At 36.7% G+C, this 15,482-nt stretch overlaps 2 protein-coding genes across 3 annotated transcripts in view; both read left to right on the forward strand.

Annotated features, from left to right (window-relative positions):
• The window catches only part of acsl6 (acyl-CoA synthetase long chain family member 6), a 38,113-nt gene extending 32,428 nt beyond the window's left edge, over positions 1–5,685 (forward strand). The window contains exons 14-21 of the mRNA XM_032575551.1: positions 1,091–1,186; positions 1,467–1,539; positions 2,695–2,783; positions 2,924–3,040; positions 3,138–3,281; positions 3,399–3,500; positions 3,583–3,654; positions 4,062–5,685. Of these exons, the coding sequence (XP_032431442.1) occupies positions 1,091–1,186; positions 1,467–1,539; positions 2,695–2,783; positions 2,924–3,040; positions 3,138–3,281; positions 3,399–3,500; positions 3,583–3,654; positions 4,062–4,202 (834 nt within the window). The 3' untranslated portion in view covers positions 4,203–5,685. The remainder of the gene's footprint in view (positions 1–1,090; positions 1,187–1,466; positions 1,540–2,694; positions 2,784–2,923; positions 3,041–3,137; positions 3,282–3,398; positions 3,501–3,582; positions 3,655–4,061) is intronic.
• Positions 5,686–11,254: 5,569 nt separating this feature from the next.
• fnip1 (folliculin interacting protein 1) overlaps positions 11,255–15,482 on the forward strand; it is a 39,902-nt gene continuing 35,674 nt past the window's right edge. For both annotated transcript variants that reach the window (XM_032575548.1, XM_032575550.1), the window contains exon 1: positions 11,255–11,455. In XM_032575548.1, the coding sequence (XP_032431439.1) occupies positions 11,364–11,455 (92 nt within the window). In that variant the 5' untranslated portion in view covers positions 11,255–11,363. The remainder of the gene's footprint in view (positions 11,456–15,482) is intronic.

Genomic DNA, 15,482 nt, shown 5'->3' on the forward strand with positions numbered 1-15,482 from the left:
ATTTATTGTCTGGGAAAGTTGGTTTCATTAACATCATTTCAAAATGGAAAATGTTTGAAAAGCTCCTGTTTTGTCTATGAAGAAAGTGCCTCAATTAATGACTTAATTTTACTTTCTAAAGTTAATCAGATTGTTAATGAACTTCTAATTAGTTATTGAGGACTTTCAGTTTTCCATCAGCACTGTAAAACATTCAAGTTCAAAGACACTTTATTCGTCCCAAAGGGAAATTAAATGTTGTTGTAACTTATATTAATTCAGATTAAGAGTTATTACAGGTCGTGATGGCTGTTGTAGCAGTCTGTATTACAGTGAATTTGAAGACTCCTCTGACTGAAGACACTCTGGCAGTGGCAGCATCATGCTGTGGGATGTTTGGTTCAGAATTGAAGCAAACAAAGGAAGATGGAGCTAAATACAGTTCAATCATTGAAGAAAACCTGTTAGAAAAGGCCTGTGACCTGATCTGAGGTTGACATACCGGCTCTATTAAAAATGGGAAAGATATGAGAACTTGCCATTCGAATTAGGCAGATCTTCTAGAAATGGCTAGCATGGAGGGTACTGATGTTTTTTTTTTAATAGTTTGGTTTTGAAAGTTGAATCTGTTTCGTTAAGAGATAAACTGGTGTTGTTTTGTAGCTAGTATCCAAAATTTTTGCCTAAACATTATATTACACACTGCAAAAACACAAAATCTCACCAAGTATTTTTGTCCAGTTTCTAGAGCAAATATCTTAATACACTTGAAATAAGACAAAACTAACTTACAAGTGACTTTTCAGCAAGTAATAAACTTTATTTGAAGTCAATAATTCCTTAATAGTGACAAAAACGTTCTAGTTCCAATGACAGATTATTTCACTTATAATCTGGGGAAAGTGTCTTATAAGTGAAATAATCTGTCAATATTAAGGAATTATTTATTTCAAACAAGCTCCTATATCTCACTGAAAAGTTAGTTTTGTCTTATTTCAAGTGCATTTGCGGTAAAAGCTAGATAAAAAATACTTGGTGAGACTTTGTGTTTTTGCAGTACAAACACGGCTAAAATTCCTGCGTCTCATTAATATTCTCCATTTTGGTTCAGGCCAGCCTGGGAGGAAGGCTCAGGATGATTATAACTGGAGCGGCTCCTACCTCACCCAACGTCCTGAGTTTCCTCAGAGCAGCTCTAGGTTGCCAGGTCAGACACACCCTCACAAACAACAATATCTACATTAACTGAACCAGTCCAGCACAGTTCAGTGCTGGACTATGGACTATGGAGGACATAAAGGTGCAGAAAGTGGTCACATTTATCAAAAGGAAGAAGAAAGAAGAAGTCCTCAGTCTGGGTTCTGCAACACAAACTGACCCAAACTGTTTACCATGACGGCGTCGATCATCCACAAACACTTTATTCTAAACAACAGGAAGACAGTTCCCACTTCCCTTTTCTCAGCATTTCCCATGTTTCTGTGTAGGTATATGAGGCATACGGACAAACGGAGTGCACAGCTGGCTGTACCTACACCACACCTGGAGACTGGACATCAGGTGAGGCCTCATCTCTAATCTCAAACCAATTAACTGTTTCCTCCAACCAGAGGTCAAAAGGTGATGACAGTGACGAGTAATCAAAAGCTGGATGAAGGTCATGGTATGAACTCTGCTGTGGCTCTGTGAGCTGCTTTGATTTCCACTTTGACAGCCAGGATTGCGTGGGCGTCACTGTGGCACAACATCTCAGACACTCTAGCTGTATTTACTCTTCCACAAGTAAATGATTTATGGCTGGAAAAAAAATGAGAGAGAGTGAGTGTGGGAGAGCGAGGAAGTCTATATCTGTTTTTCTAAAGAGGGAAAAATGAGAGGCCTGATGAATCCGGTGGAGATGAAAGAGCTGCTCAGCCTGTTCGCCCAGGTGGTTTCCTACACCTACAAAGGAGCAGAAGCTGCTATAATTGCCTTCATTATGCTCTATTGTTGTACACAAATTATTTTTGTCATATTAACACAAATAATGGCTTTGGAGTTGCATGTACATCTTAAACCAGCCAACGTTTCTGCCATTGATTTGAGATTGCATCCTACCTATATAATAAATACATTGGCCTTATTGACGCAGCATATAATAAGACATTTTAAATTTGAATATTTTTGAGCTGGAAAAGAAATATTGAGTTTGTCATTAATTTTCAATTTCTCAATAAGGATTTTAAAACTCTTTTTAGAAGTTTTGCGTTGCTGAAATATATATAAACTGTGTGACAGGTGAGACTTAGACAATGCACAGTATCTCTATGTGACGTTCTGACAGTATATCCAGTTTATATATTTATCTAATAACTCCTCAGATGACTTCTTTTGGGGGGAAAAGTATAAAAATATATATATATTGTTGCTGCAACAGGTTGTCTGAACAATTAAACATTTATACCAGAACATGTAGCTGCTTTAAAGTATAATTTAATTAAAGGTTTCTGCAGTCCTGCCATGAAAAGGATTATGTAACTGTTACAAACATCTGTGCTTCAACATGTTTTGAGCCTCAACCGCAGCACAAACCAAGTATAAAGGCAGTGTGACATCGCCCCCTGCTGTTCAGTACCCAAATATATACATATTTTTTGTTTTTAATGGTAGGCAGAAATAGTTTGCTAAAACTGTTAAACAATTCAGCTGACATAGTTTTCTTCACCTGATTTTTAGGTCATGTTGGCGCTCCGCTGCCGTGTAACCTCATTAAACTGGTGGATGTTCCTGAAAAGAACTACTTTGCATCCAAAGGAGAGGGAGAAGTAAGCAAAGTATATTTTTTCCTGCCAGAATAATAACATAACAAACTACTTATTTGAATCATATATAAGGTTTTATTAAATTACTCAGGTCACTGACTTTCATTTTAAGTTTAATAAGTTTTCCATCTGAACTCTTTCAGGTCTGTGTGAAGGGACCAAACGTGTTCAAAGGCTACCTCAAAGACCCGGAGAGAACGGCCGAGACGCTGGACGCAGACGGTTGGCTCCACACCGGAGACATCGGCAAATGGTTACCTGTACGTTACATAAATCTAACACCAAGCTGTGCAGCTGCATCATACAGAGACGCTCCAAAAGGTGTTGAAGTTCTGTTCACTTTGTCGTCTGGTGTAGAACGGCACGCTGAAGATCATCGACAGGAAAAAACACATCTTCAAGCTGGCGCAGGGCGAGTACATCTCCCCTGAGAAGATCGAGAACATCTACATCAGGAGTGAACCGGTGGCGCAGCTCTACGTTCACGGCGACAGTCTGCAGGTACGACGTCAAACCTTCCTATCAAATTCACAGAGTTTCATTTGCAGCTTCTCCTCTAGAAACCTTTGGCGTTTTTTTTTTAATATCTTGGATTGATTTTGTGATTGCTTCTTCCAGTCCTGTTTGGTGGGAATCGTGGTTCCTGACCCTGAAGTGATGCCTGAGTGGGCCAAGAAGAAAGGCATTCTGGGAACTTACAAAGACCTTTGTAAAAACACGGTAGGTAAACTTCTGCAAACATTAATTCTAATTGATTCTACAATTAATCTAAATTTAACACTTATGCATTCTGTGTTAACAGGAATTGAAGAAGGCTATCCTTGAAGATTTGGTGCGTCTGGGCAAAGCTAACGGCCTCCTATCGTTTGAGCAGGTAGAACATTTCCACAAGTTACCAATAACCAAATGAACACCAAAATTCTTTGAAACCTGCAAAGATTTTTCTCTGCAAAAAGCAAAAAGCCAGATTAAAGTTTGTAAATGCAATTACAGGACAAAAACTCGTTAATCTTTTCTCTGGGCGGTAGACTGGAAGCTGCACATTTAAGTTGAGCATGAAGATGTTGATATTGGAACTGTTTTTTGTTTTTTTTCTTGGTCTGCACTATCTCAGTCCGTGTTGATGTCAAACTGGGTCCAGTGACACTGGTATTCCACCAGTTCCCAGCAGGCTTGCTTCTTGGTTAACATCCTAAGAAATTCCATTTTTCTGAGGGAAAAAGTTTGAGTCAGAGGGTTATAAATCAATCTCAAACCGGTCGTTGTTTCCATTTTCCAAAGGTGAAGAACATCTACATCCACAATGAGATGTTCTCCATTGAGAACGGCCTCTTGACCCCGACGCTAAAGGCCAAGCGACCCGAGCTGAAGGAGTTCTTCAAGAACAAGATTGACGACCTCTACAGCAGCATCTCCATGTGAAAGCCACCATGACCGCATTTTCTTTTGAGCATCCTGACACAAAGATCTGTTTCTACCTGCAGTGGGACAATACTGCATCTCATGAGCCAGAACATGCTTTGGGAAAGTAAACCAAAACTGTCCCAAAGGTGGAAGATTTAAAAAGGCTTTTCAGAACAACCTAAAAAAAGAAAAAAGGGAAGACGGTGCACATTGTCATATTTATTTCTCATATTTACTCTATAGATAAATTCAGCTACATGCTCAAGCAGTTGCTTAACGTTCATTCTGGGATAATTGGTCGTAGTTTCCCTTGTGGCATGAATTTGTCACGTTAAAAACCAATCAAAACTAAAGAAGCAAGTCAGTGTTTAACACTGCATCGTCCACTAGAGGGAAGCATAGAACAGCACATTTAATCTGAAACGGTAAATGCAAAAGAAATATTTATGACAATGTGTGTTTTTACATATGTTTCATGCTGTCTTTTGTTATATTGGCTTTAAATTAGGCACATTAAACTTACCAACACTGCTACCTGCTATTGATCCAAACAAATCACTGCTAGGATCCCAGAAGCAGAAAAAACACCTCAACTTTGACCTGATCATCACTTCCTGTCACTCTGCTCCCCTCCCTCCAGCTTCAATCAGCCAGACAGACAACAAGTGTGTGACCACAAGTTTGACGTAATTGTGTGTAGAGTAGCTGCAAGAGATTTCTAAAAGTGGGAAACAAGATTAATGTAAATCCACCTTTCTGCAAACCTCTGCTCTGCTTAGTGCGGAGCATTTACCCAAATGAAAATCTGTTTTTAACTCATTCATTGCAGGGAGAGTCATCACTACACGACTGTGGCCAGACATTCAGCATGCATGCACTTTGTTCAATGTAAGGATCTGGCCCAGATGAAGCTGTTGTCTCAGCTGGTGCAGTCGCTGCTTTATTTTCCATTCTTTTCTGCACAAAGAATAGATCTGGTAAAAACAAACAAAAAAATAAATGAATGAATGCAAAACCAGGGATTAGGGCAAAGCATGCAGTTTGCCATGCAATGCTGAGACCATTTGACTTTCAACACAAACGGTTTTAACATGAGGCTGGGTTACGAAACTCCGCTCAGAGCAATGGAGGGTTAACAGAACAAACAACTTTTAAACATAGGGTACATTTGTTTTGTTTGAAGGGTTTACAAATAGTAGTAATGCATTCGCTTTTAAAGTTGATTACCGTCCCAAAGCATAAACAATGTGGATGTACATAAATGAGGACAGGTAGATGTAAGCGTATTTATTAAAATCAACCGTTTTGAATGACTTTTTGTTTTTGTTCTCTCTTTTTTGCGTGTTGTAGGAAAATTGTACTTAATTTATTTATGTATTCTGATGTACAATGGAATCAGCACCATATCCTTGTAATGATTCATCGCTGCAAAAGGGATGAGGGAGGGTGGGGCAACAGGAGCAGGGCAGTGAAATTAAAGATATTCTGGAATGATTTTAAATGAGTCTGTTGTTTTTCTCTGCTATGAAAGGTTAGCATTTTGTCTGTCAGGGAAACATAATCCAATGATCATTTAATATAAAGTTATGTGGAAATTTAGGCAATTTGAAGATCAAAATGAAATTGATTCATATAAATAACATTGAGGCAAAAGAAACATTTTTCTAAATCAATTTCTTTCTATGTACAACTTATGAAACATAAAACCTGAACTTTTGGTTAAAACAAGCTTGTTCTTCATTCAGTGAAGTTACTCACATTGAGAAAAGTATCCTGAAATTTTACTCAAGTAAGAGAAGCAATACTTTGTAAAACTCAAGTAAAAGTCAAAAAAGAAACGTACATTTTCCCCCAAAAGTTACTTGAGTAAATGTAACAGTTACTACCAAACTCTGATTTACTCGGATATACTTAATTTAATTACTTGTAACAAATTAAGTTGGGTGACCTGTTTTTCACCTAACAACAAAAATAAACTACATTTTCGTTTATTCTATATTAATCCTGGTCCAAACTCATCAGACCTTCTTCTTCTTCTTCTTTTCCTTTTTTATGGCGGTTGGCAAGCAACTTTTAGATGTGCATTACCGCCATCTACTGGAATGGAGTGTGGATCGGGACGCTAACTATATACACCCCCCTCAAAACAAAACAAAACAAAAAAACAAAAACAAAAAAATAATAATAACTCATCAGACCTCTAGATACGTGTTTCATTTATGTTCTTGTTTACGTTTGTTTTGGTGGTAATAAATTACACTGGACAACACCTGTTAGGCGTTGCAATCAGTTCATGTGACGTTTTAATAATTGAGTTACCAACACATTTAATTTCCCTCTGGGATTAATGGAGTATTTTTAATCGAATTGGATTTTATATTTCATACTTTTTTCTTCTTTTTTTTTATTAAACAACCTAAATCTATTCACAATTCGCACCGAACCAAACCTCGAACAGGAAAATACAAGTCAGTAGCTAATGACCCGGCAGGTGTGCATGGTCGCTAGGCAACGCCCGGACCTTGGAGAATGGCGGTTGACAAAAACTATTTAACTGGTGATGATGACAAATGTTAAAATCTGAGAATAAGTTTAAAAGGAAATGGAGCAACTCAAGCGCCAAGTTAAAGTTCGTCGTGACAGCGGGATTCCTTACAAAGGAGAAACACCCGGAAGTTCAGCGACCCGGAGGCGAGAGAGTAAGAAACTGATACAAACCGGAAACACTATAAACTAACTTTGACACTCCGCACTGTTCATGTACTTCAGTAAAAACCTCTTTTGCTGCTTTTTAGGAAGAAAATCAGCTGTAGATAATATTATTATCTAAACTTAATTAGTATGTCTGAACACTACGGAAGAAGATTAGGGACACGGGGAAAAAGCACATTCTGACTTTAATCTCAGGATTCAGAATTTTCAGGTTCCAAAAATGATATAAATTCTAATTTTGGTTTCCCAAATTATTTTGTTTTCAAGATCTAGACTTATGTAAATGCCACACAAAACACAATTTTGGGTATTATCACAAATCCAAAAATAGGATTCAAGTGGTTTTTTTATGTTTACAAATCTGAGAAGGCACTTATTGTTTTTTAACTCGATCAATGTTTCACTAGTCTTCATTTCAATTTTGAGCTACAGCTGATCAAAATGTAGAGTCCTTGAAAGCAGTCATAAAGCTCCCTTTAGAGTAGTCAGAGAATGATAAATTATACTTTGTTCTGAATTTTCAGGATATGAGAGACTTCTGACTGGCAAATGCTATGAGCCTTTACCAGAAAGGATAGAGGAAGAAGAAATAAATGAATCCAAAGTCAAACCAGTGAGTCCTGTACGGGTTATTCTTATTTTTTTTAACTAAACCTTCAAATTAGTTTTAATGATCCACATTTAATATATATTTGACTGTTTTAAATCGACCGCTGCTTCTCAAACCTGATTCATTTGCTTTTAATTCCCAGGTTAGTGTTTCTGTGCCATTTACTAAAAACAGACAAAGCCAACCTGCTTCATGTGTGACATCGGTTATTAAAGCGTCCGGCCAACAGAACTCGTCAGGAAAAGCTTCCCCAACAGTTACGGTCCAACTCATCCCAGAGGTCTCACGATGTGGTGGGACTCCAGAGAGAGGGGCATCTTGCGTCATGGAAACAGAGTCAACTTTAAACTCAGAGGAGGAGGAGGAGGATGATGATGATGACGATGATTATGACTATGATGACGACGACGATGACTATGATGATGCTGATGCCTCAACAACCATTAGCAACTCATCCTCCCCAGAGATCTTCAGAAAGGAAAGAAGTGGTATGTTTATCCATCCAATGTTTGTGGTTTGGTAAAGAACATCATGAATATTTTAACATTTTGGTCACCAAACCTCAAAAACCGATACGAAGAAGTACAAGTGATGCGAAAGTAAAGTGATCTATTGTTTTCACTTTTTTGCTTTGCTTTCAAAAATAGTCTGAAAAGTGTGGAGTGGGTTTGTATTCACCCCAAATAAAATCCAGAACAACTAAGTTATCTCCAGAAGTTCCCCAATGAATAAACAGACTAAATAAAAATTAGATAAGAACACAAATGAACCAACAGACACAGACAGATTTTGGATACGCTTGTAGAGAACTTTAGACATGACTTTGGGTTTAAAACTGGGATTTTTCACTCACTTCAAATGTGAAAATAGGAGGTGGAACACAAAGTAGTCATTAAGTTTTTTTTTTGCTTTTAATTACATCTATTAATAATAGGGGCCAAAACCATTAGAGACTTTAGCTAAACTGCCATTTTGGGCACAAATGAACCAGTCAAAATAAAGCAAGAGTGAGCCATGCTCTATTTTTGTTGCTAAGACACACAAAAAATGCAAAGGAAGATGAAAAATTTAGTAAATGGTTTGCTGTTTTTTTTTGTTTTTTTTTTTCTAATCAAGGACCGTTTTTGTTTTAAATCTATAATTTACACTATTTTTATTATTTCATTAAAATATTGTGTGTTTATCATTTATTTAGCAAGTAAAAAAACAGTTTTTGCTATTAAAATCTTAATAGGGGCCTGAATAGAGGCCTACCAAACTTTTCAGATTTTTATTCTTTTATTCTTTTCATTTATCCTTTCATTTCACAGGTATGTGCTACTTAATAGGCTGAATTTTAAAATAAACACACGATCACAAGTATTCAACATCATGATAAAACTTCTTCTTTTTCTTTTCTTGTCAAAACAGTGGACATAATGACTTTTCCCAGTAAGGACAAGTTGCTGGGTTTTCATCTTCAAGTGAAAAATTCCACCTTGCTGGAAGACAGCCATGCGGAGAATATTCACTCTCATCATCCACCCAACCTTTCTACCATCATCGGTGATTCTAGAAAGACAAGTGTTGACACGTTTCCAACAGTACAGAAAGCTTTAGTCACAGTTCTGAAAACAGACATGAAGCTGGTATTTGATTGTTCGCATTGAAACAAAAATAATTTCCAGATTTGTTTTTGCAGATGCTTCTATGAGTCTAGCTGAGGAAAAGTGTGAGATGAGGTAAATGTTTATGTTTATTTCTTAATTAGAAGGTTAATAATTGATCTCTACTGGGCCAATACTGATTAATGGTTTTCTTTAATAACTGAGATTATTTATTATTATGTGAGGTAGTAATTTTGAATCCAGCAGAAAATGGATGGAGCAAAATATTATTCCAGTTTATGCATTAAATCATAAAATTCTACCAAAATAAAATTCATCACAGTACAGTTTAAAATGATTTTATAGACAAACTATAGTAAAGATTCTTAGTTTCAATATATTTAGAAATTATTTTAAAACCTCAAATTATTATCATTTTTGTTTGGTGCGTCTATAAGACTGAAAAAATGTCCAGTAACAATATAATGTGATTTTCATCTCTTTAGAAAAGTCTCGTGAACACTTAAAGTAAACTGTGATTATGTGGAGGATTAACAATTGTTTAATTTTTATTTTTATCAAGCCACCACAAAACTCCTGAAGATAAAGGAAAAATAAACATAAGTGCAAGTAACTCAGGTAATATACCAACTTTAACAAGACATACTTTTATCTAAGAGTACATTTTAATTTTCTTATTTTTAATTTGCAGATCAAGCCTTTAAGAAGGAAACCTCCCCAAAAGTAAGTTTCACTTCTTTTTTTCTACCCATTTAAAATGAATAATATTTATAGTCATGTTCAAATATAAATTCACTCTAGCTCTCAGAGAGGAAGCCAATTACCTTTAGGAAGAAGGTTAGGTTCAAAAGCCTTGATGCAACTGAGATTCAAAATGAGAAAGAAATCAAATCCCCTGCAACAAGTGGAAAAAACACCAGCAGTCCCTCAAGACCTCTGCAGAAAATAAAACCTCATCCCATGACATCCAGAAGAAATGTGACCAGCTTTAAAGATCAACCGTTACCGCTGGCTGTAAAAAGGCCTGGAAGAACATGCTCAGAAAAAGTATCGTTCTTTCAGTTTGTGAATGATGACGAAAGAAGAGCCTTTTTTCAAAAAATGAAAGAAAGATCTGTCAAACTTAGAAGTGCTGTTTTCTTTCCTTTCAAATCAGGTATGCAAACCAAGAGTTAAACTACAATTCAGTATGAGATGCTTAAATGGAAATGAACAGTGAAGGATAAGGAGTTGAATAGATGTTGTGCAAAGCTAGATATGAGCTTCAGTGTGTAATATTTGAAGGGAACAGGTAGCAGTTTCAAACTTATCTTTGTACTTGAACATGATCTAAGAAAGAGTTTAACTTTCTTTAAATATTTTTTCTCTGCATCACACCTTATTTTAATTTAACACTGTCTGTACTCATCATTTTATGTTGTTTTTTTCTGGCAATAATTGTAAACGGTATCTCAAACGCTATATTTTCTTGTCTTCTGATTTAAATGCTTTGCTGATACTAGTAATTTTTTAAAAAGTTTTGCTAAAATACATTTAAAATGTACTTATCAAAAATGGCCACTAGATGGCAGATATGTATTTCATAACCCTTGATAAATATACATGTAAGAATAACTTTCTTGTGTTATAAGAAAAAAATATGTTTGCATTTGTTGTGTTCAGTGTTTCTCTCTATGTATATGTATACTTTTGATGTTTTGCGTTTTTCATTAATTTAGTTTAACTTAAAAAAAATTAAAATGAAATGTGTAATGTATGCATGTTAGATTTTCATTATATATGTCTATAAGTGTCAGTTTGAATATTTTGCTGATTTAGGAGTTTGCATAAAGATTTTGCAATATAAGGTGGAATATTTTTTTCACACATTTATTTGCTTACTTATCATATTTCAATGTGCACGTATTTAATGGATGACTGCTCGTGTGGGACCCGTTGGTTAAAAGCCTAATTTAAATTATTTCTGCGAATACATTTCACGCCGACACGATTCCCGACAAAACATCAACACAGTGAACACACTTACCACGTGGTTACTTCTCCAAAAATACCAGCCAATCACGTAAATCCGTCTCAATAGCCGCGTACGTGCCTGGCCAATCAAAATGAAGTAGCAGGTTACCAAGCAGCCCCTGTGACTAATGCCCGTCATATGACTGTGACACCCATGGAGATCGTTACAAAGAACGAGATTCGCTCCTGGATGTGAAAACAAAAGAGAGCGTGTACCGAATTTATTTTTGGTACAAAATGCCTCCGACCCTTTTCCAGAAACTTTTTAACAAGAGAAATGCTCTGTCGTCGCCGCCACCGAGATGTAGCAAGGAGGACCCAGCTTTCAGGTACCTTTTGTGTGTGTGTGTGTGTCAATGTTTGTATGTAACGTTGGCTACGCTAACGTTATTTCTGATATTGGCTTTGTTGTATTGCTGTCTAACACTTTTCAGGAGATACTTGTTTTAAATTAAGAGCAGAATGTACGCAAACAGCCTGTATAATTTTGTTATTTCAACTTGACTGAGGTAAACTCCGCGAAGACGTGAGAGACGTGTTGTGCCTGCTGGCACTGTTAGCTAACACGCTAATGCTAGCGCACAGCGAGGCTGCTGCTGCTGCACGCGCTGTGGTGGTTTCCTCATCCCTTAGCAACCGCTTTTCGCTCATTCACTGAACCATTCCTGCTCCACTGCTATTTATCAGAGTTTACGGATGAATACTTCACATTTAAAGTTTGGTCTGAGCAGTTTATTGTGTTAGGAGTTCCAGAAGCAGCATCCTCTTTGTTATCGTGTTTCCTTAATGAGTTATCCCCACTCCTTTGTTTTTGGTTACAGCTTTTAGAGGTCCATTATTGTGGTGAGAAATTATGCATTTACGTCTCAACAGCTGCTTGATTTTTAGTTCTTATGGAGCAAAGTACCAGTGGTTTCTCTTGGTTTTGTTCGCCCTGATAGTGCGGTCAGTCAGCGGAGGACACTGTGTGCCGTGGTAGCGGTGGAGAGCATGTGATTGCTTCAGTTGGCCTCTATAGATCAATCCCAGATCATGCGTTTGTCTCCTCAGCGTTTCTATCGTTAATGTGTGATTACAAAAATATTTTCTAATAATCTCTCAGGGGTTATTTATATTTAATTTCTGAACTTGCAGCCATTTGTCTGCAAAGCACATGGTTTTAATCTCGGTTCTATCAATAAGCTACTTTTATCATACAGATTTCCAGTGTTAGTTTTTTGTCACACAAATATTTCAAATACTAATGTTGAAAAAGCTGTGCTAGCCAACTTGCATGTGTGAGAAAGTAATTACCCTCCTAAAATCAAAACATATTTTCTAAAGCTGAATTTATCCACACCTGAAAAATAATGAAATAACTTGCATTTGTCTGACATGAAGTATCACATCCAAATCTTAAGAAATTCAGGAACAAACCGTAATAAAGCCAGTACTTAGAAATGTAGTAAACAAAATGATGATTTGATTTGTCATCATATCAAAATTACTTGGCATTCAGACAAGATCTAATAGTGACAATTCAACTATAAGAATGCCAAAAATACAGTCATGAGAGTTTTCAGGCGTATTTTCCCCTAAAAATCACATTTATTGTATTGTGGCGCTCTGTGGCTAATTTGCTGCTTCTGTACCTGGATGGTGTGTGTTGTAGACAAACTCCAGACTTGCATCTCATTGAGATGCATTGGCATGACTGTATTATTGTGATGGAAATTAATCTTTGGCTGTTGTCACAAATGCCTGCTTCCTCCAAAGGAGGAACAAGCAGTTGTTAGATTTAGGACACAATTACATTTTTACACTAACCCTATTTTTGCATAACTATCAAAATGAAAAAAGACTCAATAATCTTTATATTAGCTGAAGTAGGAATAATTGTTCTTTAAATAAATGTACATTTTTGAGCATGAAACATTATATTTAATCACAAATGTCACATCAGTAACAGTTTTCTTGTCAATTCCTTGATTATTTCAAAAATAATTTAATGTAGGTTTTTGTTCATAAAATCATTAAATTGAATAGTAAAATCCTTTATTGTTGGGAAATTATTTTGAGTAAAAATAAAAGGAGAATACTCTGTTAGAGTACGAACATATTGTACTTGAAGAAAAATATGTTATGTCTTAAGCAAAAGTAACAAGTAGCCATGCAAGAAATTATGTAAAAAATATTTTGTATAAATTCTACTCAAGTGCTGAGTAACTGGTCAAATGATCAATTATTTAATATTTAAAAATTAAATCATCAAATGGACCAAGTTATAAAGTTCAAATTTTGGTATTTTAAGGACCAAAATGACAATAATTCAAATAAGTAACAAAAAATAACTAAATAAGGCAAAAAAATGTTTTCAAATCAGTTTCTTTCAATATAAAACTTATAAAACTTTAATAAAAACTGTTGTCTGGTGAATCTTTGGTTAAAACTACCCACTTTTTCTTTCAGTTGGTAGAAAATCCAGAAATTTTACTCAAGTAAAAGTAAAACACACTCCTAAAAGTACATTTTATCAAAAAAGTTATTTAAAAAAATGTGACTTCTAGCCAACTCTGGTTTCTAAGGAGTATCAGCGTGAGAACTTTATTAAGGTGATAGAGAAGTGCACTGAGTGACGCGTCACAGACCTGGTTAGCATGATACCCGATACTCCCGGGTTGATTTCTGGTTCCATGCCAGCATGGTGTGTTCTTGTGCACATTCCTGTTCACGGTCAGGCATGCCACTCAGGGGAAAGTGCTCTTTTTAGTTGTAAATACCTGGTGAGTGAAAGAAACCGTTCCCATCGTGTGTCTGCCGCTGGATAAAATTACCAGCAGACCTCAAAGCTCACCTCCGTGTGGTGCTGCTTGCACTTTGGCCCGAGTCTGTGCCTGAGCACGTATCCTGGCCGCCAAGGTGCCATGGTCTGCAGCAACAAAACAAATGCTGTGTGTGTGTGTGTGTGGGCGGGCGGGCGGGCTAAAGGGGGCTGGGTGCCTGGCATCAGTCCTAGAACAGACAGACAGTCAGCAGGCGTTTCTGTTAACTCTGTGGTCAGCTGTGCTCTCCATACCTCTGGCACAAGGTGTCCATTCATCAAGCATGAAGCGGCTCTGGAGGGGGGAATCTGTGAGACGAGATGTTTGGAGAGGACACTTTGATAGTCGGACCAAAATAGAGGTGCTTCTTAAAGTGATAAATTAGATCAATTGGAGTATAAATAAAAAAACCAATTGACGGTGTAAGAAGAATTGTATCGAGTTGTTCCTTTAAGACGCGATAACAAATTTTTCCGGGCAAAAGATTGTCCCTGAAGTTATTGCAATAAATAATATTGTTGTTTTGAGTAATATAATGGTAATGGCATAATAATGCAAGAATATTCCCAAAGATCAATAAACTTTAAATTCTAATAAACATTTAACACTGGAACTGGAAGATATTTTAATATCCAAAATAAATAAAACAATAGAAACAACAAATAAAATGAACTATGACGTCTCTAAGGAAATTATGCTTAAAAAAGGGCTAGTTGAGACCAAAGCACCGGATTGAAAACTTTTATCATCCAGTTTTTGGTAGAGATGGAGAGAAATGATTGTGCTTGTTTTAATTTATTTGCGATTTTATTGTGACAGGTCTAATAGGGGTGATTCTTAAATTAGATTTGTTGGAGTAGAGATACAAAGAAGCAATTGATGGTATAATATTTAGAGTTTTGTAGCGTTTCTGATCTAAGACGTGACTATTAATGTAAACCTAGGGTTGGATAAATGTGTCTGTGCACAGAAATGGACTTCAGAGACAAGGAGATGGATTTTAAATAAATATATCTTTCAGTTCTAACATAAAAATCCCCTCTGACTTAATATCTTAATCCAACTGGGTTTTTACAACCCATTGAACTCTGCATGTCATCTCACCCACCAGAAGCACTGTCACACCGCGTCGCTGTGGCTTCCAGAATACCACGGCGGGCAGCAGGTTGGATGACCCCACAGGAAAGCCTCTCCTCTTTCCCTGGCTGCAGCACATGACCAGAGATGGCATACTGTACATTACACCAAGAGCCTTTGGCTTATCCTTTCGCCAGTCACAGCTCTCACCAGCCTCCGCTCTCTCCTCTGCCCAGCGTCACGTTGGCTGATTTTGGTTGGCTTAGTGAAATACAGCCTCTTATAAATTAATTTTGCCGTCATGTTTAGTTCCATAAGGTGCAGTATATTAGTAACGTAGTTCCTACAAGTCTGAATCAGAAGTGACCAGCGCCATTTTGGTAGGCAAGCGAATCCCAAAGCATGGATGAACCTTGACTCCCAGACCAACAAAAAGAAACTATATAGACTCTTGACCAATCAAGAGGAATGTAAACAA

The sequence above is a fragment of the Xiphophorus hellerii genome, chromosome 11 (genome assembly GCF_003331165.1).
Source record: "Xiphophorus hellerii strain 12219 chromosome 11, Xiphophorus_hellerii-4.1, whole genome shotgun sequence".
NCBI classification, from domain to species: Eukaryota; Metazoa; Chordata; class Actinopteri; order Cyprinodontiformes; family Poeciliidae; genus Xiphophorus; species Xiphophorus hellerii.